This window comes from Pezoporus occidentalis, unplaced genomic scaffold (genome assembly GCF_034315485.1).
Source record: "Pezoporus occidentalis ecotype Australia unplaced genomic scaffold, CSIRO_AGI_Poc_V1 ctg81, whole genome shotgun sequence".
In the NCBI taxonomy this organism is placed as follows: Eukaryota; Metazoa; Chordata; class Aves; order Psittaciformes; family Psittacidae; genus Pezoporus; species Pezoporus occidentalis.
The window spans coordinates 7,206,134-7,231,012 of NW_026916170.1; the positions used below are offsets into that span (position 1 = coordinate 7,206,134).

General features: G+C 42.9%; 1 protein-coding gene across 6 annotated transcripts in view; it reads left to right on the forward strand.

Moving 5' to 3' along the window:
• NHS (NHS actin remodeling regulator) overlaps positions 1–15,975 on the forward strand; it is a 252,574-nt gene extending 236,599 nt beyond the window's left edge. For 3 of the 6 annotated variants that reach the window (XM_062603706.1, XM_062603708.1, XM_062603709.1), the window contains exons 4-9: positions 639–701; positions 2,939–3,131; positions 6,403–6,534; positions 7,771–10,728; positions 11,196–11,322; positions 11,822–15,975. In XM_062603706.1, coding sequence (XP_062459690.1) covers positions 639–701; positions 2,939–3,131; positions 6,403–6,534; positions 7,771–10,728; positions 11,196–11,322; positions 11,822–12,446 — 4,098 coding nt within the window. In that variant the 3' untranslated portion in view covers positions 12,447–15,975. Of the gene's footprint in view, positions 1–638; positions 702–1,065; positions 2,022–2,938; positions 3,132–6,402; positions 6,535–7,770; positions 10,729–11,195; positions 11,323–11,821 lie in introns of those variants that run through there. The other 3 variants (XM_062603711.1, XM_062603710.1, XM_062603707.1) reach the window with 3 other exon arrangements.
• The last annotated feature ends 8,904 nt before the right edge of the window (positions 15,976–24,879 follow it).

A 24,879-nucleotide genomic window follows, 5' to 3' on the forward strand; every position in this document is an offset into this window, starting at 1 on the left:
ACTGTTTGTGCTTTCAAGCATTATAAAAAGAAACAAAAAGCCAATTTGCCATTGTCACCCTGACACAATGATTGCAATCTTAGAGATGTAATGATAACGTCAGAAAATCTTAACAATCCATGTATTTGATAAATCACCCTCAGGACCAGCATTATTTATATCCATTGCTTCCATACGTTGTGCAAAAAAATTTCCCTTATATTATGAAATAGATCATTTATAATGTAATTGGATATGTACCCTGCACTGCTTCAGCTCCAGGAAGTACACAGTTTGAGTTAACAAATCAATACAAGACATTCTTGGGACAATTTAAGCATGTCCATAGAACGAGTTTAAACCAATTTCACTGCAATTTTCTTTAGTCTGAGTAGGCAAAATCAGCACAGACTTCACAGGGACCCCAACCACTCTATGGGCACAGTTGCTTGAGCTGCATTTTGCAGAGAAGTGATCTGTTCTGGGGAACAAACCCACCCGTAGGAATCAGGGAGGAAATCTCAGCTTGTTTTGCCTCTGATGCTAATTTATCCAGACAGAAATGATGTGCTTTTACCAGAAACATCTCGAGTATGTTTTTAATTTGATTTTTGTTGTTGTTGTTTGTTTGTTTGTTTTTTTACATTTCACATTTATAGTTTAACAGCACCCGCTCGCCCTCCCCAATTGAGTGTTGCCACATGACCCCCTGGAGTAGAAAGGTACTGGAAAAACAAGCAATCCTCAATTAACAGCCCTGTCTCACTCTACTCCCTTCCAGATCCTAACCCTTCCTCTTAATTGCTTTTCACTTACTAACTTTGCTGCGCTAAAAGAAGCCTTTTCTGTTTTTCTCATGTCAGTAAGACACAATAATAACCTTTTCTTTCTTTCCCCCTTCTTTCATTCTTAACCTTGTATGGGTTTCAGGGGCTCTTATGGCCACAGGGGCCACCTCCTCCTATCGCCACCTTTAGAAGGCCTGAATCAGGACAGACTCAATAGCATTAGTGATTGCATTTCCTTCTCTTGTGATATTTTTGCCAAACTGCACTCTTTTTTAAAAAAAAAAAAAATTATGTATGGTAAGAAATTATTTGGGCAATGCCAACATGATGGTGGGTATTTATTCTCTGGTCCTGTGGTGATGCCACTGTTGAGAGGAGGAGCTCTGGCAGCCAGGGTCACTTTGCCTGCTTTGTCCAGTACCTCATTGCCATCCAGGGGAGGGACTGGCAACAAATGCAGCCTGTGTGTGTGTGTGTGTGTGTCCATGCATCTGTGCGTGTGTGCAAGGGTTGGTTTTTTTGCATGCATGCAACGAACTTTGGGGGGGGGGGGGGGGGGGGGGGAAGTTACCTAGGAAACAAAGTCTTTTGTGCTTGAAGTTTATATGAGCTATTCACGTCTGCTGAGGTTCGGCACAAAAGCTGCAGGCAGAAAGAAGGCTGTGATGTTTGACTGAAATCCTGCGTGGGAAAAGGGGGTTTTCTGTGGGCGGGAGGAGGAGGAAACATGCGTTGTCTCAGGTCTAGGGGTGCTGCAGGAGGTGACGCTGGCAAGGTAAGTAAGTGCCCTCCAACAGTTTAAATAGTAGCTGCCGAGTTAAGATCTTAAACGCTTTTGGGGCTGGGGCATAAATGCTGTTTGGCAAGCCTGAGATGATTAATTCGTCAGGATTTGTGAGGAGCCTGGGCGGAGGAATGACAGAAGTACAATGGCAGCCCGGGCGCGATCCTGCGGTGTTCAACACCCGCCTCCTCAACGCCCTGCCAAGGGGCTGGGGAGCAATATTTTATCTTCACCATGTTTGCTACCGAAACTAAAACTGGCAAATGAAGTGTAAACAGCAGGCGTGAGGGGGAAGGCTGGTAGTTAAGCAGCTGGGAATTCAGGACTGAAGAGAAAGCTGGCCTGAAAGGAATTGCACTTCATTTTTAAAATCTGAGAGGCAGATGGACGTCCTGGGCTGCTCGAAGAGTTATCACAGCTTATAGAAGAATATACCAATGGAAAGAGGGAGGGAAATTAGGCAGAAAAAGGTAAGTGTTTCTCCCCTCCATCCCTTTGAATTTAAACAAAAACTTTTTTTTGCAAACAAAGAGGCCCCCAAACCCAAGCTGGTAGCCAGCACCACATGAAAATGTGCTTAATTTATTTCTGATGATTAGTTTAGATGAAATGATAGTGGCTTTGAAGGACGTGGTGGTGTTGAGGGATTTGTTATTTCTTCTAAAAGAAAACAAACCATCTGTGTTTCTTCTATGCAGTTTACTTTTTTCTCTGTTTCTTTATCTTCCATATCTAGCACTTCTCATATCATGCTGTAAAAATGTGCATGGTTTCTAAATAGCCCTCTGAATTTCTTCTGGTGGTGGCTACTCCTCTTTGGCCACTGTCCCCCTGCCATGGTACTGTTAATGCCTGCTGCTTCCCACGCACAGCTGCTGGGTGGCTGTAACTTTGGTCTGCTCATGGTCTGAGTTTGTAAAAATGAAATGCAAATGGTTTTCTGAAGTACAGAGGCGTCTCCGTTAAAACTTTGGGCCTTCTGATGCTTGTCCTCAAATGAACGGTTCTATGAAACCAGTCCTCACTAGTAATCAGTAGGTGTTCAAAAGGTTGCAGATGCAAATGAGGGCCCATGTGTCTAATGCTGATGGTAATTGAGGGCATGTTTGCAAGGGCTACCCATGGATGCAGGACATGCCCCTTCTGATGGAGGAGATGTCCTGTAAATGTCCTGTAAATATGCTGAGTTCCAGTATGTTGAGGTATTTTAATCCTATTAGCAGGTTGTTACTTTTCCATTGGAGAATAGCTTGCGCTGTGTGACTTACCTAGAACAATTCTTCCTTACGTCCCTGTAATCGATTTCTGATGTCTGTATCTGCTTTCTTTCAAAATTAGCTTTGTGTGCCTGAGTGGGAACACTGATTTTGAATGTATTCATTTGCAGTCCCATCCACCAGAGGACGAAGATACAGATGTCATGTTAGGGCAGAGGCCGAAAAATCCAATACACAATATCCCTTCTACACTGGATAAACAAACCAATTGGAGTAAAGCACTACCTCTCCCAACTCCAGAGGAGAAAATGAAACAAGATGCCCAAGTGATTTCTTCTTGCATTATCCCCATCAATGTCACTGGTACAAATCTCTTCTATTTCTTCTTGTATTTTTTGCATGGTTCAAGGGAGGTCAATACTTATTTTGTTTTATTTGAACTCACACAATTGTGCAGTCTAGGGCAAAGACCCTAGCTTGAAGATTTAGTTTCTGGAAGTCAGTGGGCTAAATTCATCCCTCATGCGTGACCACTAGAGCCACTGAAGCTGCATCTAGGATTAATTTGGTCCACATTTTTGTAGTCATGTTATAGAGTATAACGTAACACTGGTTCCCTGTATAAACAGTGTAATTTTGTTGTGTACATAACCTACAGTCTGTATTTACAAAGACCTCAAATAACTTTTTCAATGTAGCTGACTGCAATCATGCAGAAAGCCACCGAAATTAATCATATGATTATCATGTGTAGCAGGAGAAGAAAAACTAGAGAATATAGGCTACTATTTGCAGTGCTTAAAACATGCGAGGCATGACTGTGTAGCATGCAAACCATCGCTCTGAGATCTCTTTACATGCAGCTATGCTGAAGGTATAGTAATGGCATTTTCTTTTATTTCTATAACATTTGGCTATATTTGACTAGATTTATTTGAAGGACAATTTGTTTATGGAATTAGAAACTATTTTACTTACTAAATGTGACAGATGACTTATTTCCAGAATCAAAAATCAGGCTGTTTTTCTCTTTTTCTCTTTCTCTCCTTCCAGAGGGCTATGGTAAACATAAAGTTGATCTGAATTTTCCTCAATAATATTTTTCGCCAGGTGTTGATTAATGTAAGAGCATAAAGTGGGATGACTTTCATGGTTATAGACTTGAATATAAGCAATCAGAAAAAAAAAGAAGCAGTATTCAGTTAGCCTTCATTCCCCAGAGAAAATATCTGCATTTAATTCTATTTTCCCAGTATCTGGGGGATTGGGGGACAGGTCACAGCCTCTCACACCCCATTTCTTGTGTCTACCAGTGGTGCCCAACCTTCCTGCAAGACAGGCTGCAGGGTTCACTATGGTGCTGGGGAGGGTATGCTCACAGTGCAGCTTCAGCCCTCAGCTGAGGGGCTCTGGGCTTTTGAGCTTGAAGCACGTCTATCCTACAGTGTCACAGTGACAAGTCCCCATCAACTCCACCATCAGCTCTGTAAATCCTCCTGGTGATGGCAACACGGTCCCTGTTCCCCTCCACTCCAGCAGCAGAGGGGACACTGCACTGTGCCACCAGCTCTGCCTAGCTGGGGAGGTAGCAGCCAGGAGCGGTGTCACTGCCACCAGGATGGTGCTTCTGGCTGGCTGGGATTCCACAGGAGGAAAGGTGACTGGCTGTCAGAGCTGGCATAGACCCTGCCAGGCTGGAGGTTGGGAGCCAGCTGGTTGAGGTTGCAGCTTGGGCACTGCCACTGTTTAATGCCCATGGAAAGTCCTAGATAGTGTGGCATGTTTCCATGAGGTAGATGCTGTTAAATTGATGCCCTTTCTAGATTCAATATAGGACCCTTACTGGTGTAGGCTTTCTAATGTGGCTAACGTCACCTGATTCAGTTCAGAGGTGAGTTAGGTCTGGGACCAATGTTAACTTTTCCAGTAATAGCCATTTTTGCCTAGACTCCACCTGCCATACATTGGAACCAAATTCCCACTGATCAGTTTTACAGATCAAGAATGGTATGTAATCTTCTCGATGTTTATGTGTATCATTCTCATTAGCACTAATGGGAATAATTTGTATGCGTCACGGGGAGAATATACCCTCTTCCACTTGCCTCTTGGAGATTACCCCCGTGCATCTGGCGCACAGAGCATGTTTGGCTAACTCACAGTTGCTGGAAAACCAGCAATGATGCTGATTGATTTTTGATTTCAAAGAGTTTGCTTTCAGTTCTCTGGTTTGTTTTTTTGTTGTTTGCTTTTTAAGCTTCTCCCAACCCTGAGAAATGTTCACTTTTTTTGAAAATGACTGTTGTTGGACTTTACAGCACTTTTGTTCCATATTAAAGAAAGTTCTTCCTCTGCTTATTCCAGGGGCATTGGTGGTTACAGGACATCTGTCTGAAGCCTCTATTTCACTGTAGTAGATTTCAAGAAGAACTTTTACAAGAAAGTTACTTTTTAATGTTTTACATTGTTATGTAATGTAATATGTACGTGTATGTCTGTGTATAATTATGTTTTCTATAATTATACGCTATTAAAATAGAGCTTCTTATCAGGATTTTTTTTTTCCTTCCGTTTGGTTTAGTTTGTTTGTTTTTCTTAAGATTACAAACCACTGTACCAGCGATCCTTATGTTAAGTGTTTTATGGACCTGGCACATTTTTTCCAGTCTGTCCCATGTCAATTTTAGAGAGCGTGAGTGTACGGTTGTGCAAAAAGCCAACTGTGCAGATTGGTGCTCATTTTCTGGTGGGCCTCCTTTTAATTCTGTTTTGACAACACTGCGTAAAAAACAAAGTGAAAGACACTTCCTTGTGGTAATGCCATGGAAACATAAAGAAAATGAGGAATTCTGGCCTATTCTGTATATCTGTGGTCATAAATAAATGTGCTGGTGAACCTGGGCTCCTAAATCCAAACTGAGGATCTTGATTGACTGTATGAGCTGATTCCCAGAGTGGACTCCCACACATCCCACTGTGTACTGAGCACTTGCAAAAATCAGGCCACTTCCTGATGTACGCAAATAAATAGCAGCTGCTTCTTTATGTCACCCTTCGGCCATGTGTCACTGTCATGAAGAATGCTCTCTAAACTTGCACAGGGACTCGGCCCCATTTTAGCTGTCTCCTTCCTTTTTAAAATGTTAGCCCCCTTGGCATATTGGTCTCCTAAGAAGTGCCCAGCTACTGCAATATGGCGTTAAAACCTTAAATTGTTTTCTTATGCTTAGTTGCTTAAAATAAGTCAGGCCATAGCTGAACAGATTAAGCTTTGCAGACAAGTTACTGTCATTGTCCCTATGACAGATGGATAAATAGCTGTAAGAAAGATGCCCGGTTACCAAGAGCTCTCAACTCTTACTTTTCTTTCTGATTTTCTTTTCTTTTCTTTTCCTTTTTTTTTTTTTTTTTTTAATGCCTTCTGTTATTTTTGGCAGACCAGGCTGCTGAGGGGGAGCTGGAATTAGATGTAAAACTGTGATATACTGTGATATAATTTGCATAAGAGCTACATAAGGGCTCCCTTATGTTTATTCACAGGCTTAATCCAAGCTCACATACCTCCACTGTGTTCCAGCCATGAAAATTTGTTTACTATTTCTAAAGGCTAATGAGACCTATTTATGGGTTGCAGGAGTTGGTTTTGACAGAGAGGCTAGTATACGCTGCTCTCTTGTTCATTCACAATCTGTACTACAGCGGAGACGAAAGTTGAGGAGGAGGAAAACCATCTCTGGCATCCCCAGAAGAGTGCAACAAGAAATAGGTGTAGTATAAATACAAATCTTCCGTAGATAGCTTTCTAACCAACTTAAATTACAGGGATATGATCTGGTAGCCATCCTTCCAAAGAAATGAAACCTTGAAATGCTTGTGGAGTTTGGGAATTATGTGGTTTGTTTTTTTATTTACTACAGTAAGCAAAGCTATATTACTCCATATGGCCTTGACGGACCAGGGGCCTTACTGAGTAATATAGATGTACATGTTCAGCTCTTATTGTGTAAATGTTAATCAGTTCTTTTATTTTTCCATGTTATTTCTGTTATGAACCCATAGTTATGTGCATAAAAAGTAACTAGATTAAGTGAAAGTTTTTTCTTGCTTGAGGAGATCTTAAGGAAAAGAACTGACAGATGTTGCTCAGCAAAGTGATGATGAGCTGTCACAACAGACAGATGAGCACTTGGATATTCGCATTAGAGACAGCTGCTGGGACCCTGCAGGAAACTTTGCTAAATGTTCCTTTTACGTATCACACTCATCCTCAGTTCCTTCCTTTCATTCTTTATTACCCTGGATATTTGCTTGAAATAGAGTGTCTTACCTCCCCTCTTGTGCCAGATAAATTAGGAGCAGCCCTGTTGAGGGCAAATCCAGTTCAAAGTTGGTATTAACCCAAAACAAACCTAACGGGATCATTATTTCTTAATGTACATCTGCACCTGAAGATGGCTCTGGTATCTCGCTCCGTTGCTGTGAAACTTGATGGGAAGCAGAAGGAATGTGTTTATCATAGGGAATAAGCAACCAGAGAACCTATGAAAGAAAGATCCTGTTGCCTTGCAAATATTCTTGGTAATAAAGAAGCAGATAATGGAAATTCTGAACAGACAGGTAGTCAAAATAGAATTATTTTTAGAAGCTCATGGAGTGTTTTTCCGGCAGCCACTCCTGACAACTAGTTGAGATAGAGTGACAAAAGCTGAAAACTTAATATTTATCTTAATATTTACCACAGCAAGATCAGCTCTTTGTGAGATCACATTGCAGAAATAGGAGAACAGAGATCACATTGCAGAACGAGGCTAATTTCCTCACCTCACTGGGATGAGGTCTGCTTTATATACTCTTCATAGCCAAGTTCAATTTGGTCCAGTGCTCAGCAATATTAATAAAGAAAGAATACAGCAGATAATGCTTCTTGGGTTGCCCTGCGGGTCATCTCGCGCTGGGAAAAGTGGATCTGTCTCCCACTCATCCGGCTTTCCGTGTGTCCTAGATTCAGATGAGTCACCAGTGGCAAGAGAGCGCAATGTGATTGTGCACACAAACCCAGACTTTTCTGGCTCCAGCAACAGGAGGTCAGGGACCCGGGACTCAGAGTGCCAGACAGAAGAAATCCTGATAGCTGCTCCCTCTCGGCGACGGATCCGTGCTCAGCGGGGACAGAGTGTTGTCGCTTCCCTCTCCCACTCTGCTGGCAACATCTTGGTGCTGGCAGACAACGGGGATGCTGTCTTCGCTGCTGCTGTAAGCAACCGCATCCGCTCACGGAGCCTTCCTCGTGAGGGCGCGAGGGCCAGTGAGGGCCATCAGGATGCCACCACCAAGAGTGCGGGGTATGAAGCAGAGCTCTTCCTAGCTGGCCAAGAAAGGATCCTGAAAAAGGGGAAGGAGGTCTTGAGCAAGCAGGGTTCACAAGAGTGCCAGCCCATTGGTTTAACCTGTCCTCAGCACCTGCACAGCCCTGAACACAGCGTCGGCGAGAGGGGGAGATCACGGCTATCAAGGATGGCTGATTCGGGCAGCTGTGAGATTTCATCCAACTCGGACACTTTTGGGAGCCCCATTCACTCTATCTCCACAGCAGGAGTCCTGCTCAGCAGCCACATGGACCAGAAAGATGACCATCAGTCCTCCAGTGGCAACTGGAGTGGGAGCAGCTCCACATGTCCCTCCCAGACGTCTGAAACCATTCCTCCTGCTGCCTCTCCTCCACTGACAGGTTCTTCACACTGTGACTCTGAGCTGTCGCTCAACACTGCTCCTAATGCCAATGAGGACTCCAGCATCTTCCTCACGGAGCAGTTTGGTGACCACATGGACAAGGTCAGGGGCCACAGGGCGAGCTCCTTCACCTCCACGGTGGCGGATTTACTGGATGACCCCAACAACAGCAACACAAGTGACAGTGAGTGGAACTACTTGCACCATCACCATGACGCCTCTTGTCGCCAGGACTTCAGTCCCGAGCGCCCGAAGGCAGACAGCCTGGGATGCCCCAGCTTCACCAGCATGGCCACCTATGACAGCTTCCTTGAAAAGAGCCCTTCTGACAAGGCAGACACTAGCTCACACTTTTCTGTGGATACTGAAGGATACTATACCTCCATGCACTTTGACTGTGGTCTCAAGGGTAATAAAAGTTATATTTGCAACTATGCAGCCCCAGGTTCTGAGAGTGGCCAGATTGCGAGTGTGACCTCCAGCCTAGCTGACTGCGCCTGGCAGGAGTGTGTGAGCCTCAGGAGGCAGGGACGCCAGAGCATCTCACTGAAGAAACCAAAGGCAAAGCCAGCCCCACCAAAACGCAGTTCGTCTTTGAGGAAATCAGAGGACAGCACTGACCTTCCTGACAAGAAAGAACCAAAGATCGGCGGCGGGCAGCATGTCTCTCATACTGCCAGGGAGATGAAGCTGCCCCTTGAGTTTTCAAACACACCTTCCCGAGTGGAAGGCCCCAACCTGCCAGCCAAGCAGGAGCTCCCCTGGGCAAACCAGGGCGACAGCGGGTTAAAGGACACTCCATTCGGCACAGCCGATATCCCCTCCTTTAAAGATGAAGGTGCTGAACAACCTCACTATGCAGACCTCTGGCTTCTAAACGACTTGAAATCCAGTGATCCTTACAGGTCCTTGTCCAATTCGAGCACTGCTACGGGTACTACAGTCATAGAGTGCATCAAGTCACCAGAGAGCTCTGAATCCCAGACATCCCAGTCCGGGTCACGAGCTACCACCCCATCCCTCCCCTCTGTTGATAACGAGTTTAAACTGGCCTCCCCTGAGAAGCTGGCAGGGTTAGCCTCACCCTCCAGCGGGTACTCCAGCCAGTCGGAGACACCCACCTCCTCTTTTCCAACCGCTTTCTTCTCGGGACCCTTGTCTCCAGGGGGTAGCAAGAGGAAGCCAAAAGTACCTGAGAGGAAGTCGTCGCTGCAGCAGCCACTCTCGAAAGACAGCACTGCCTCGGTGAGCAAAGACCTCGAACTTCCAATTATACCTCCTACTCATCTCGACCTAAGTGCTCTTCACAATGTCTTGAGCAAGCCCTTTGCTCACAGGCACCAGTTGCATACCTTCAGCCACAGCAAGCAGAGCGCAGTCGGGGAAGCCCTGCATCCCAGCCCTCCCTCTGCCCTCGCCATCACGCCTTCCGTTCTCAAGTCTGTCCACCTCCGGGCAGTCAATAAGCCTGAAGGAGGCAAACAGAAAGGCAGTGCCCCAGACCTGCTCTGCATACAAGAGACCGGCTTGACGGTGACTGACATTTCTCCAGGCAAAATGAGGCCACTGTTAGCTAAGAAACCAGTATCACGCCAGTACTCCACAGAGGAGTCCATGATGTTGTACATTGACACTTCCCCAGCAGAAGTGGGCCCCGGAAAGCCACCTTTTGAGAAGAGCTCCTCTTTCAGCGGGCAGAATAGCTCTGAGCGAGAAGCTATATCTTCAGCAAGCCTGAGCCTGTTTGAAATCAAACCCGGGAAGGACCAAACACACCCAGCCGCTGAGCGCTTGCCAGAAAGCACTCTGAATCAGATGTGTGCTGTCTCTGTGGATGGGTTTCAGAAGGGGTCAGCTGTCCCCACAGGTGATGATGATGCAAAGAAGCCTGGTCAGGGAGCAGAAACAGAGCATGACCTTCAGCAAGTGCAGGCTCAACAAGAGGTCTCTTCAGGCAGTGAGGGGAGGCTGGAATCTGGGCCTGTGGGTGAAAGCCTGGCTCAGGACGAGAGAACGGCCATCAGCGAACAGCTTAAGCACCAATCCGATATAAGCCAACATGTGCCTGGGAATATCAGCTGTGAAGCAGAGATGGCAGCAGTGAATTCACTCAGTGAAGTGTGTTGTAAGCAGGAAAATGATATTGCGTCAGGTATCCCAACCAAAAGTGCCTCTGAGGATGGCAGGGTGGATGAGATGGCAGCCGGTGTGGACAAGCCTTCAATGAAAGGTCAGTTGTGAACTCTTTCTGCTTTATACCCAATTAGTGGAGTTGAAGAGCAGACTGGAGTTGCAAATTGGCTTGCCTCTGTAGGTTTAAGCACAGCCTCCCCCTGATCTGTTAGCTGGCTAGCCAACCTGAAGATACTTTATGCCTTTTCAGTGTATTCAGAGTGTATTTCTCTGATATTTATTTCCTCCCTTGTGCTGCATTTCAGCTGAAAAGGGAAAAGGGAGGAGCACTAACCCTGGGTACAGAGAAGCTGTACAGTAAATGGGAGATCCCGGATTCAGTCCCTAGCTGTGCTCTCTCTATGGGCACAGCATGCAAACTACACAATGTTTAGATCAGAGGATAAAGTCTATATGGTGGCATTGACCACACAGTTGTGAGCCGAGCTGGTGCCTTGCGTTGGTGGTGCTGTTGCAAAGTGCGGAGGAATCTGATTCATCGTGTGGCTTCTTCTCTTGTTTAAGAATCTTCTCCAAGTGACGAGTCCATCACATCTCCACTGAGCGAGGAGTCGCAGGCTGACACTGAGGATGTCTTTGTGTCTCCAAACAAACCCCGCACTACCGAGGATCTCTTTGCAGTCATTCACAGGTGACCTAACCTTGCAGTAATGGGAAATGGTAACATGCAGCCCTGCATAACTGCCCATTAATGATAGCTCCAGGATGGTTATTCCATGTTGAAGTCTTGTCCTGAAACTATCTTCTTTTAGTTTATTTAGTCTAGTTTTCTAAAAGGCAGCTTTTAAAAAAATGCTTTATTATGGTCTGGTATGCACTCCAAGTTATCTTCATGTCATGTGTAGGATGCTTAACTGAGAACAACATCAGGCCATTCTAACAAACATATGTGTCTCCAAAATAAAGATATTGGTTCCTGTCTTCTGCCTACCAGCTCTGTTCTGCTGAGTGAGTCATTGTAGTGAGAATGATGAGAAAGCATCATTCATAAGGCTGAAAGCTTAGAGTATTTTGTATTCAGCTAAAATTTGTGATCACAACTGAAATTACAGATTTTTGATATTGAGTCGGTTATGCTGAGTACTATTATTACCTAAGACTCTGCATGCATTGTCATTTTGATTTTACAGATCAAAAAGGAAAGTTCTTGGCCGAAAGGATTCTGGAGACCTTTCTGTAAGAAACAGATTGAGAGCGTCATCTGGGACTAGCAGCCAGCCCCCCTCCAGCAGCACACTGCCTGCCAGCAGTGTGCCACCAACCGGCAGTGTGAGCACTCCCATTAGCAGTCAGAGGTCCCCTGGGCTCATATACAGGAATGCCAAAAAGTCCAATACGTCCAATGAGGAGTTTAAACTACTGCTCCTTAAAAAGGGCAGCCGATCCGACTCCAGCTACAGGATGTCCGCCACAGAAATTCTGAAAAGTCCTATTTTGCCCAAGTCTCCTGGAGAGCTGACAGCGGATGTCCCCCAAAACCTGGAGGAGTCTCCCTCTGCAGCGAGCCCCGATGCATCGTCCCCACTCTCCCCCTGCTCCCCCAGGGTCAATGCAGAAGGATTCTCCTCCAAGAGCTTTCCCATGTCGGCATCTTCACGAGTGGGGCGCTCACGGGCGCCTCCAGCAGCCAGCAGCAGCCGGTACAGTGTGCGCTGCAGGCTGTACAACACACCAATGCAGGCCATCTCCGAAGGAGAGACAGAGAACTCAGACGGGAGTCCCCATGATGACCGGTCTTCTCAGAGCTCAACATAGGCTGCACAACGCCAGGGCCAGGCTGCCGACCCCACTCGGGATCTGTAAGGGTATGAATATAAGAGGTCAGTGCTGTAGTAGTCAGAAACAAGAAAAGAAAAAAAAACGCAGGGCAATATCGATGCTTAAATATGTTTGTGTTCGTAAGATGCTGGGGAAACAGAGGACTACAGCTGTAGCTATTTATTACATTACATTTTCTAAAAGGAGGAAGATACGCTATGTCTGTTCTGTTTTCTTTTGGCTTCATTTGGTTTATCCCACTCTCATTTCTATTGTCACTGTAGATTTCAAGGCTATACACTTTTCATAGAGTTAAAAGTGACTGGGTTTTTTTTTGTTTTCACAGAAGGTGCCCATCTAGAAAAAAGCCCTCACTGTAGTGCTTCCCTAGGGAGGGGAAAAAAAAAAAAAAAAAAAAAGAAAATGCTCTTGAGGATTGGTATTTTTCTACACTAAAATGAGCTGAAACAAAATTTAGAAGAAATTAACAAAACATATGTAAATACCATATTTTTGATAAAAAATTGTAAATAGAATTATCAAAAAGTGGATGTGGCTAATGATTTACTGCATAATAACTTTGTTTATAGAAGACAAAAGAAATCAAATGTAATAACTGTATTCTGTGAATACCATTTTCATATCAAACATAAAAAGTTCATGTGGCCACCAATAACCACTTTCAGTGCAACAAGCCTGAAGAATGACATTGAGCAGTGGAAAGGAGGAATTATCCACCTTAGTTAAAAAAATCGAAAGGCTGACTGTGATGGGATTACAGTAACCATTTGTCTTTCTAAGGCAGCTCCGAAGAAGCTAACTGGAAAGCAGAGCTGGGAGGGTTACCATGAGGATTGGTGGGGAAGAGGAGCATGCTTCTGACAGAACAAAGTCATGTCTGATGCAAAGCCCCAAAGGTCCCACCCCACAGCCTCCCCTGGGCCTTTATTCTCACAGGGATCACTTCAGAGAGGATAGATGTGAGAAGAAATGGTACTTAACTTTCATATTCCTATTAGGCGATTGGGATACATAACACAGTCATAATCTGGTAACTATAATCTTTAAACACGGTAGTTTCTGGTTCGTAAAGGAAACAAATTATAAGCATGCAAGAAGCGCTTTCGATTTATCAGTAAATATCTGCGATGAGTTTTCAGTGAAGCTTTCTCTTTGTGCTGATGAGATTCATGCTACCTAAATATTTACAAAAATGACACTGTGAAAACGTAGCTGGGAAGTAGGTATGTGTATGCATTATTTATATTCATTGCTGAGCTGGGAACGGGAAAGCTCTGGTTCATTGTGCCAGCCAAATACAATTGGGACCTTGTCTGGATTTACCAGAAACATGGAACAGGGTGGGGGGGGCTGGGGTGGGGTGGGAAAGGAGACAAATCAAAGCAGATGCTTTGATACAAAAGAAGGCAGGGAAATAAAAGCTGAATTACTTGAAGTTACTTGAATTTTCTCATCTTAAAACCACAAGAACATGTACTTTTAAGACTTAAACAGTAAGTTGCTTTATGCTTTTAATTTTTAAACAGAATAAAAGCAACAGGTCTGATTCTCCTTTGGGCCACCACACTTTCTATCAGTGGAGCCCCATCCATGCTACTCAGAGAACAAAGCCCCTTTGTCCAAAATTGATGCAGTTGGTGTTGGTTACCGTAGGATAGGTTTGGAATAGAGGAAAGGTTAGTGCAGAGAAAAGTGTGAGGAGGAATGTGGTGTGCAGTAGGACAGGTTGAATAGGATAGCAGAAAGAGTGTACTTTGGTACTAAAAAAATCAACTAAAAGCTGGCTTTAAGCATAAGTAAATGATAGGGAAGCAGGATGTGTGAAATCGGTTTTTACCTTTTTTTTTTTTGCTTTTAATCATGTAATGCATAAAGCTGAGAGTTTTTAAAAGTGGGCAGAGTGTGTTCTAAAGAGGAAAGTTATACCTAAAACTGTTAGGATTTTAAAGAGTCTGAGTAAGTCAGAATGGTTTAACAAATCCTGAATGTTATTCCCCATAAGGTTCACATCTGATTTTGCCCAATGCTTATCATAAGAACTATATCATTCAGGGTTTCCTACTGTCCTCCTGTGTAGCCTGGTTGCGTTCGGTGTGCAAGGTAGAGTTGTGTATGTGGTATGTGTGTTGGCAAGAGGAGTGGTCCATCAGCTGAAGGGCTGCAAAATTAGGAAGTCTAAATAATCTAGAAGTCCAAAATAGTTTTCAAAAAGGTGATGGGAGCAAGGTTTTGGAAACAAAAAGCTAATCACATTAGTAGCTTAGTCAGGGAAATATGTCTGAACTGAAGTAAAGTGAATGAATGAGAATTTTTTAAGAGGGAATGTTTAGCATATAACAAACCAGTTTCTGGAGAACATGAGTGAAGGAAGCTTAGGTATTGGGTAAAAAATCCTTAGGTTGTCATCTTCAGTTATTTTTGTTTAAAATTTTACCAGGAGCACTTTTAGAACATGTTCAATACTCCTGAATTAAATAGTCACTCAAAACTGTAAAGAGAATACAGCTGGATTGGCTTTGATGATACCACTTTTACCTTCCAATCAATAATTTTATAGAGGCCATAAATAAATATATACTAATTTTTATTTTTTTTTACCAGAATAGTGAGGCAATACTTCATGTACAGAATGGCCACAGAACAGTCCTACTAAAATATAGTTCTACTTTTTTTAATTTCCTAGTTTATGTTTAGCAGATTGAAACCCAAATAGAGATTCTAAACCCTAGAGTTCATAACAAATGTGAGTCAGAGGAAGACAAGTGGCGGGGACCCCTGTAGAGCTGCAGGAGTGCCTTTAATGCTCCGGAGACAAGCTGTAGAGCAAAGAGGACATCACTCACCTCTTGAGACAGGGCACAGTACATGTATCAGGTAACCGCTGGACCATCATTTCAACCTACTGTTCTGTTGTTTGCACTGATGTTATGGAAATAATTTCTGAAGTTAAACAGCTGTGTGTTCTGAAAAATAACATTTCCCCCCTCTTTTTTTTTTTTTTTTTTTGGCAGCATAGAGGACATGGAATAGTTGTAGCAAATAAAGCATATATTTGCTTTTGCCAAAGGTCAGTGATTGAGTGCATTTGCTGCAATGGTGGCAGATAGAGAAATATTGTAGGTTATGACTTAAAGAATTAAAAAAAAAAAAAAATTAAAAATTAAGAAGGTTACAGTGTAACTATTTTGGTACTAGCACCAGTTCATGCTGGCAGAAAAGACAATGGTTTATGGACTTGCATCCATTTTGTATTTTTGTAATATTTGTAAATACGAACTTTTTAAATTGTTGCAAAGATGGTTTTTTTTGTAAAATGTTTTCAAAGTTTACATTAAATCCAAGCCTTTGTATATTTTAGAGCTGTGCAACACTTTAAGTCTTGTATTTATTTTTAGTAAAAACAGTGACAGTTTCATTGTGAACCCCTCTCAAAAAATGTGTTGGAAAAGTTTGATTATCTAGAAAGTGTGTATAGAAACTGCAAATAAACGTGACTGCAATTAAATCATTCCTTCTCTTTACTTTCTTGTAATGAGATGTGAAGTCTAATCTACAGGCTACAAGTATGATATTTCCAAAGGTAAGCCTCAGCATGTTACACATTTCAAGCCATTTAATCATGGGTTCTCTAACTTATTTTTCATAAACTGAGTAAGGAGAAATTTGTATCTAAAGTGTCATTGACTTTAAGTGGAATTTTGCCATCAAATAAAATTTTGCCAGAATATAAAGACTGCTGAATTTGCCTAAGTCTTTTGCAAGGTAAGAGAAAGGAAGCTGGGATGAAAAACAGTGGACAGACCATTACTTTTTTTTTCAGCAGGAAAACAAAACAAATCAGACCCAAGGCATAGAGAATCCAGTTACTGAACTTTATCAGATAAAGGAAGCCATAGGCAAAGTCATAAATTATGAACACAAACTTAGAAGTACAAAGATGATTTTAAAAGGGTTCGGTTATCAGGAGGTTGGGAAGTGAGGACATGGAAGCTAAGTGTTTAAATGATAACTTCCGTATGTGTCTTCAAAAATCTCATATCTGCAGGAAAAGGGAAGGGGAAGATGCGCATCATGGAACTTTGGTTTCATGACATTTTGTCAGTAGCTTTGCAGCACTGTAATTGTTTTTTTAAAAAAATGCATATGGAAAAAAAAAGCTGAAATGTGCACATCTGGTGCCTTAGAGCATGTGGGAAAGATCAGCTTTGGGGAATGCTGCTGGGCTATCTGCAATCAGGCTTTGCAAGGATGTAAAGATTGCCCCGACAGGTGTAGTCTTCAAGTAGTCTCCAAGTGGGAAGCACTGTGCATTAAATTTGTTCTAACCAGATGGTCAAGCAGTTAATGATTATGTAGATCATTTCCTGTTGTGCTGTGTGCCTTTCCCAATTCAGAAATACAGATAAGCAAGACCCGCAGGAAGAGCTTAACCCATAGAGGAAGGCACAAGCTGGTTTTCATCTGCCCGCTGTATGCCTGTGTTATTTTCATGCTTAGTGAAAGATAAAACATTAGACTACATAAAATATACCCAGTACTTCTATATATGTATATAAGGTGAAATCATTGTAACTATTTACAACATATGTGAAGACAGTGACTTTTGTTAGTCTTCGTGAAATCCAGGCTTCAGCTTTGAGTATCTGTTCATGGCATAAAACTGCAAGGCCCATCCAGTGATTATATAAACTCAATACTATAAGTAGCATCACTATATACACAAGCTTTCCTCAGGTTGTACTTTCCCGGTTCTCAACAAAGCATCCCACCATGCTATGCAGATATATACGAGGAATGTATATAACTATACTTTGGAAGAGTTATGGGTTTGGGGAAGTGGGGGGTAAAGGACAATAAAACATATGCGTGTTAAAACTTAGATGCCACATTGAAAATTTGACACCTTCTTCGCAGGGTGGTATTCAACCACTACCCAACAAATCTTCCCATAGTGTTCTGGGAGACTTGGCAGCTCAAGCTACATATGTAGCCTGACAGGGTACTCCTTAAGCCAGCAAGCAGGAGGCATATCTTAATCTCCATATCTTGCTGAAGCTTTTATCTGGAACAGAGAGGCACTGATCCACGACAGAAGTCCCATTTCAGAGAGGGGACTAGCACAGGCACTCATTCCAAGGACTGAGTGTTAGTGCCTGATCTCAGGAGCACTGCTGGTCACATCTGATGCTCTGCATAACACAGATACAGTCTGGGAAGCAAGGGATCCTCTGATCACCAGATTGCAGCCAAGCATCATCTCCTTGCCTTTTACCATGGCAGGGCAGGAGGTACACTCCATAGACAGCTACCAGGCTGTCCCCACAGGGAGGGCAGCACTTGGGGCAGATTCCTAACTATCTCTGCAGGTCTCCAGCCATCAGGCTGTCCTAGCAAAGGGCAGCAACAGACAGGACTGATATTATAACATCACAGTTTTCACCTCAGCCTGTGAGAGGGCCAGTCTTCTTGGTGAGGGATGCTTCCGTTATCACACCTGTAAGATGAGGGGTTTGGAAGAGCCAGTTGTGCAGACACAGGCTGACAGCCCCTCAGGTCCCTGCTCTCCCAGGGGTACACAGAGCATGTGGGGGCATTCAGGGAGTGTTAATGGCAAGGGTGGGGACACCTGAGAAAGCAATAGCACCTCCCAGACTGGGCAGCCAAGGGGCCAGAGAAGGAAAGGGGTTCAGTGCCATTAGTTTGGATCTGGGAGCTCACCAGGCCCTGGGGCAAGCGGCTTTCCTGGGAAGAGGGCAGCTGATTTCTGGCTGCAATCCCAGTACAGATTTCTACTTATATTTCTATGGGCACTTCCTTGACAGACTTTAGGTTCCATAAACCTATTTTTGGTTGCATTCATGATATTTCCCTCCTTTAATTCTCTATGTGGTGACAGAGGCATCTATTAACTGTTCTGATAGTTTCCCGGGATTAAAGTCAGGCTGACAGGTTTTTCATTACCCACCTTATCCCTTTTCTATTTTAACTACTGCCACATTAGTGTTCTCCTTAAAGTTTTCCAGTTATTGGTTATAAAGATTCAACAGGATCTTTCTCCTAACTTCTTGGATGCAAGTTACCTGGTTCTGCTGACTAAAGACAGGTATCTTTAATTTCTTCAGTATGAACGGAAGAGGTTTCATTGGTATCATTGGTATTCCAATATTGAACATATCAATATGAACATATGTTCATATTGAACACACCAATGATACTGGAATGTATCATTGGTATTCCCCAAAGAGAAAACTGAAGAAATCTATTCAGAAGAAAAACATATACTCACTCCAACATAGGCTCAGGGTCGGACAATAGGTAAGCAGCTAGATACAGGCTTTCCCATTATTCACTTGCATTGTCATTTAACTCCCTCAGAGTTGGAAAATCAGAAAACAACTCTGAATGTTAAAAGCAATTTATCCTATAACAGCTGTTGACATTCTTAGTTAAGTTTACTATTTTCTTAGAAGATGAATTAAAAAGCTATGCAAACCAGTGATGGCAGTGACAGCATCATGGAGAGGAGTGCTAAATTTTGTGCACTTTCACTCTGAATAGGTAGCTGTCAATTTTTTATTTATTTATTTTTTTCCTTAAGAGAAGATTATTGAGCTCCAACACAAATACTTCTTACTATTGCATCGGCATCTCCATTTGGGGTGAGAAGAGGCAGGAACTGCTCCCTCAGTCTGGAGAGAATAACCAAGGCCAAGGAAATTCCATTTCTTAATCAGCTCATAGGCTAATTCACCCTAACAGTGAGGTACTAATTAGGCAGAAAAATAAGCCTTTTTGCTAATGGCACCTGAACAAATATGAGAAACATTGCCCCCTAATAATGGTTTTGCAATAGTTTGATTTAACTTTAGGCTGCATTCTTTATATATCACTCAAAATAAGCAATTACTCAATGAGTTTCCTATGGAAATTCACACTATGGTTTTCACTGAGACTGAGAAAACTAAGTAACATGACTGAACCTATGGCTTGGCCAGCCTGTTAACAACTCACTTTGAATCTAGGTCTGGTGGCTTAGCTCTCGTACAAGCCTTTGAAGCTGAAAAAAATAAATCATTAGATAAAACCATTGTTATGAGTAAAGGACATTCAAAATCTGTAGGAACATGAGATTCAGCTCCTAAGCAGTCTAATTTATTTAAGTACTTATAAGGCTGGCACAGGACTACTATATTATTACTAGTATTTAGTCTTCTCCACTTAATGTTCTCCTTTTAAAAAATACTTTCTTTTGCTATTCAGTAAAGGCTTACTTAGCAGCAACTGGGCACCCCTTACACAGTTTCTTTGTTATGGGTAATGAAAACAAATCATTTTATGACTATTTAAGAATGGTAGAGCCTCAAAAATGAATCCTCTGGACTGTACTTCACACTTTCACCGTTTTCTTAGGTTTGGTAGATAATTTAAGAGCTGTCTCAAAGAAAAGTGAATGAAATATAGACCATACCCTCAAGTACTGATGCCAAACCATATTACCCTGTTACTGTGATCTGTCTCTGTGCATTTCACTTTGCCAAGCCAGCTGAACCATCAAACAAATCCTGAGAATATAAATTTAGGCTAGAATTTCTGTTACTTTCCTCAACTTAATGCACAAGTCAAGGTTTGAGATCTGTGAAGACCAGTGTGTAACTGGAATTAGTCTACAACTGCATTTGTCATTTGAAATGTCCAGCAGTACAAAATACTAAGTTTCAAACCTGAAATGAACACATTACAGAAACAGATAAAGTAGGTAAACTTTTATTTTTATTTTATTGGATCAGGTAACTGTGAGTACCAGGAAAGATGGTTAACAAATAAATTTCAAGAAATTTCCTGTGAAAACTGATAAAAAAAAAATAATATTTGTAGATCAAGTTTTTTCACTCCTGAAACTATGATTCTGCATTCAAACACATTAACTATTAGCTGACTCCTCTCCCTGTAACAACTCCTGCCTACCTCCACTTTCTTCATTTTTCAAATCCACCCTGCCTTCTAGATGGCTTCAGTAAGCCACTGAAACAGTACTTGTAGAAATATAGAGGAATGCCAGCCACTTTACATATTCAAGACAAAACTTTCTACAACAGCATGCTGTAACTCAGAACAGAGGTGTTATGGCCTCTAGTGTATCAAATCATTCAATTAAGATTTACGTCTTAAAGACTGTACTCCTCTTAGCCCTACTGAAATGTCTGTCTTCTTTCAGTTCCTCCAAATACCATGTCTCCACAGGACTATGTAAATCAGATTTCAACAAAGGAACCAAAGGAACCACAATTCTCCCCATCCCTCCAGGAGCGGGGGTGGGGGGTGGCTAGACTGCGTGGCTGACTTGCCGACAGAGTTTAAACCACGACACCTGTGAAGTTAGAAGTCCTTTCCCTTCCAAATCACTCCATGTGCATGAACTACTCCAAAAGCATGTCTTGAGTCCGTATAAAGGTTGACTCTTTCCTTGACTTAATTCCACAGCTTGAGTGAAGGCTAATAATTCAATTCAGCCTTCTGGGCAGAATTACTGCTAGATAATTATTTGCTTTCCAATAGTTCTGTTAGTTACCACTGAATATGCAGCTTTTCGTTTTCCATCTGACATGTAACTGCTTCCATCAATAAAAAGCTTCTGTCTCACATAACTGTTCATCTAGACAATCTGGCCTGCTAGAGTAAGCATAATCCTCCAGTTCCCAAGGCCAGGTTAAGAGTAGATGTTTGAATGAGTGTCATCATGCTCCAGAAGCGCTGTTTGGTACTGAGCTAATTGACTTGAAGAAATCCAGTAATGTCCATTATTTTCAAGTATGAGGTACATACACAGTAAGGGGGTGGCCCACTGTCAGTTTTCAAGACTCTTCGATCAGAGTTAGGGTTGCAGCTACTGCTCGCAAACAAGCAGGCCACCCTTTGCTCACTTCCTCCACTTGCTGGGAGAAGAATCCCACTGAGAAGTTTCCCACTGGGAAGAGTATCTCTTCCAGCTTCTTAACTTCTGCGTAAGCACTCCCACTGCTACTTGTTGCCTTTCATGCACATACAATTGAACAGTTTCTGAAATTTGGGAGTCCTGATGCAGGGACTCCATTCACTTTTTCTTAATTCCATCAAGAGCTTTTCAGCATCCTAGAGTCCATTCAATACTGCTTCTGGTCCTTTTGAAGCATCATATAAAGGTTTGGCTATCAAGCCAAAATTTAGAATCCAGAGCCATTACTATTCAGCCATCCCTAGAAACCCTTGCAATTGTTTCATAGAATTGTAGAATCGTTTGGATTGGAATGGACCGTAAGATCACCTAGTTCCAATCCCCTACCATGGACAGGGACACCTTCCACTAGACCAGGTTGCTCAAAGCCCCATCCAACCTGCCCTTGAACACTGCCAGGGATGAAGCATTCACAACTTCCTTGGGCAGCCTGTTCCAGTGCCTCACTACTTTCACAGTAAAGAATTTCTTCCATATATCCAACCTAAGTCTTCCCTGTTTAAGTTTGAACTCATTGCCTCTGGTCCTATCACTACAGCTCCTGATGAAGAGTCCCTCTCCAGCATCCTTTTAGGCCCCCTTCAGATACTGGAAGGCTGCTATGAGGTCACCACATAGCCCTCCCTTCTCCAGGCTGAACAACCTCAAATTTGAGGTGGGAACAATTCTGTGTATCACCTCTATCCTGTCAGAACCCGGCTTTCTCTATCCTCTCATGATCTCAAAGCCCATATAATGGACTTCCCTTTTTCCAATTTGAAAATAAATAAATAAAATAAATAAATAAATAAAGAGTAGGCTTATAGCTCTCTCCAAACACTCTTCCTATCTGATCCGATCAATATATCACACACGTATTGCAACATTGAAAGTTTCATATTTACAATGCCATTGTTCCAATTCTTTTGCCAAAATATTACCAAATATTGTGAGGCTAATCTTGAATCCCTGAGGGAAGATGGTCCAGCACAACTGCATCTTTCATCCAGTAGCCAGATTCTCCTATTCAAAGGCAAAGTTGACTCTGTTCATCCACTGGTATGCAAAAGATAGTATCTTTTAGATCCAGCACTGTAAAACATTCATTAGTCTCTGGTATTGAGGTGAAGAGGGTATAGGGACTTGGGACTACCTGGTGTGCATCAGCTGTCTGAGCATTAACTTCTCCTAACTCATGTATGAACCTATATTCCAACTGGGAGGATTCGAATGTTAAATTCCAATTCACATTCTTGTAACAGTCAAAATTTCAAGAAAGAGTCTATTGTACTGGCTTGGGTTTTGGTTTTTTTTTTCTTTTTTTATCTGACCCACATTTTTGCTTATTTTCTTCAGTGCATAAACATATTCACAGTCTCCTTGCATTTTCTGGAGGGATATGCAATTGGACAGACCCCTCAGAAAAAGTTAATTGTGCATTCAACTTACAAAGTAGATCTTGTCCAAGCAGTAGTTATCTCATATTCCCAGTTGTAAATTCCACTGGTTGCAAAAACTCCCTGTGGAATTCTCTCGTTGTTGCACCAACATTTACTTAACGGTCCGTTGTAACTAGTAACTACAGAATGAGTAACTCCAGTGTCTATCAAGAAATCTATTGTTTCATTCCAGAGCTCAATTGGAACCAGAGGATCGGCTCCAGTCCCCTTCAATCTAAACTGATTTCTGATGTAACTCCTACTGCTTCTTCCAACTGCCTTTTCTGCCCACTTACAAGTTGTGGATATTCTCTCTTCCAACACCCTTCCCAGCTGCAATAGGCACATTGGTCAGCTTAGAGAGGTATTTCACCATGTCCTTGTCCTCTCAGTCCCCTACATCCTCAGACACTCATTCCCCTAACTTGCCACTGTCCACTAGTTAAGGCAGCTAACAACAGGGCTTAGAATTTGGCCTCTTTCTCTATTTTTCCTGTACCTCGTCTCTGCTATTTTATACTTTGTAGTCACATTAGCTGTGAAATCACCATTCCACCGATAAAAAGCAGATTAAATAACATTCTACTTTTTTCACTCTCAGGGTCCAGAACATTTCCCTTACAAACCACTTCACAAAGTCTTTCGTGGAAGGCTGAATGAGATTCTTTCTTTCCCTGTTTTATCTCATATAATTTTGCAACTACTATAATTTTGCACTACTGAATCACTGGTCATCCAGGTTTCAGGGCTGGTCGTACAAAGCTCACAATCAAAAGGTCAGAATTCACCCAGCCAAACCCCTCTACCTGAAGTGGTTAGTCAATCTGGGCAAAGGACTACAGATCTTCCACGTGGGCCACCAAAACGCCCCACACGCAGGATCATTACCTGCCGTAATTCCTATTGCTTCTACTGATTCCCTCTTCTGTCCACATACAAGTTGCAGACATTCCCTCTTCCATGCCCTTCAACAGAATGCAAATTATAGGTATTTCTATTCTTTTATTCTAGCTTGTGCAAAATAGGTAGCAATGCCTAGCTCCCCAACTGTCAAAGCTTTACACTCTTTATTCATGGCATCAAACAAAGACATCAGCCCTCATTGGTTACAAGTTACATAACTCTTTCATTACTTACCACATAGTTTCCTATTTGTTAAGCAACTTTTAATTTTAATCAGTCCACACGATCACTGCCTACTTCTCTTTGGTTTCTTGTGTCACTGGTCAGCGAGTTGGTGGTCACAATAGGAATCACCTTTCAGCCAGTTAGTTCTTAGTTTTGCTGCCAGTCGGCTCATCCATCCTGCATAAGTACTTCCATCTTGAGTTTCTCCTTTAAACAAATGCTTTGCTGGCACTTGATAGAGAATTTAGCAGAGCATACAAAAATGTGTATTACCTGAACTATTAATAAATAAATAGTTCTTAGAAATAAGCTACTAGCAATGCATTTTATTAAGCACCTGGTATCAACCCGACTGTACAGTTCTGTGAGGACAACCTTTTGAAGCCATTACTACTCCTCCGCAACTGAATTTCTCCCATCACAAGCAGCTTGCAAAGAACCCAAGGGGTACCTCATGGCGTGGTAAGATAAACACACTACTGTATGCTGAAACCTGGACCCATGGATGGCACACACGAGGCTCTGCATTTTGAGGATCGCGGAGGGTACAATTTAGCTACACACGGACGTGCCTTGCCAGAGAGACTCGGAGAGCAGCCCACCAGCCCTCCATCCTCCTAAGGACGGAGAAGCCTGCATGAAACTGAGCTCCCTGCACTTATCCAGGCCTGGGCAGGCACGGAGCGTGGCAGCGCCACAGAAACAAGAGCAGCACAGAGGAACCGGGGAACCGTCGGTAAGGCGAGAACCGGCCCCGACATCGCACCTCCGGCGCCGGGGAGGAGGCGGCAGCCCGGGAGGGCGGGCGGCACCGCCTCCGCCCCCTCAGACTCCCGTTTGCCAGGCGCGGTCCCGTGCCTAGCGCGCAGCC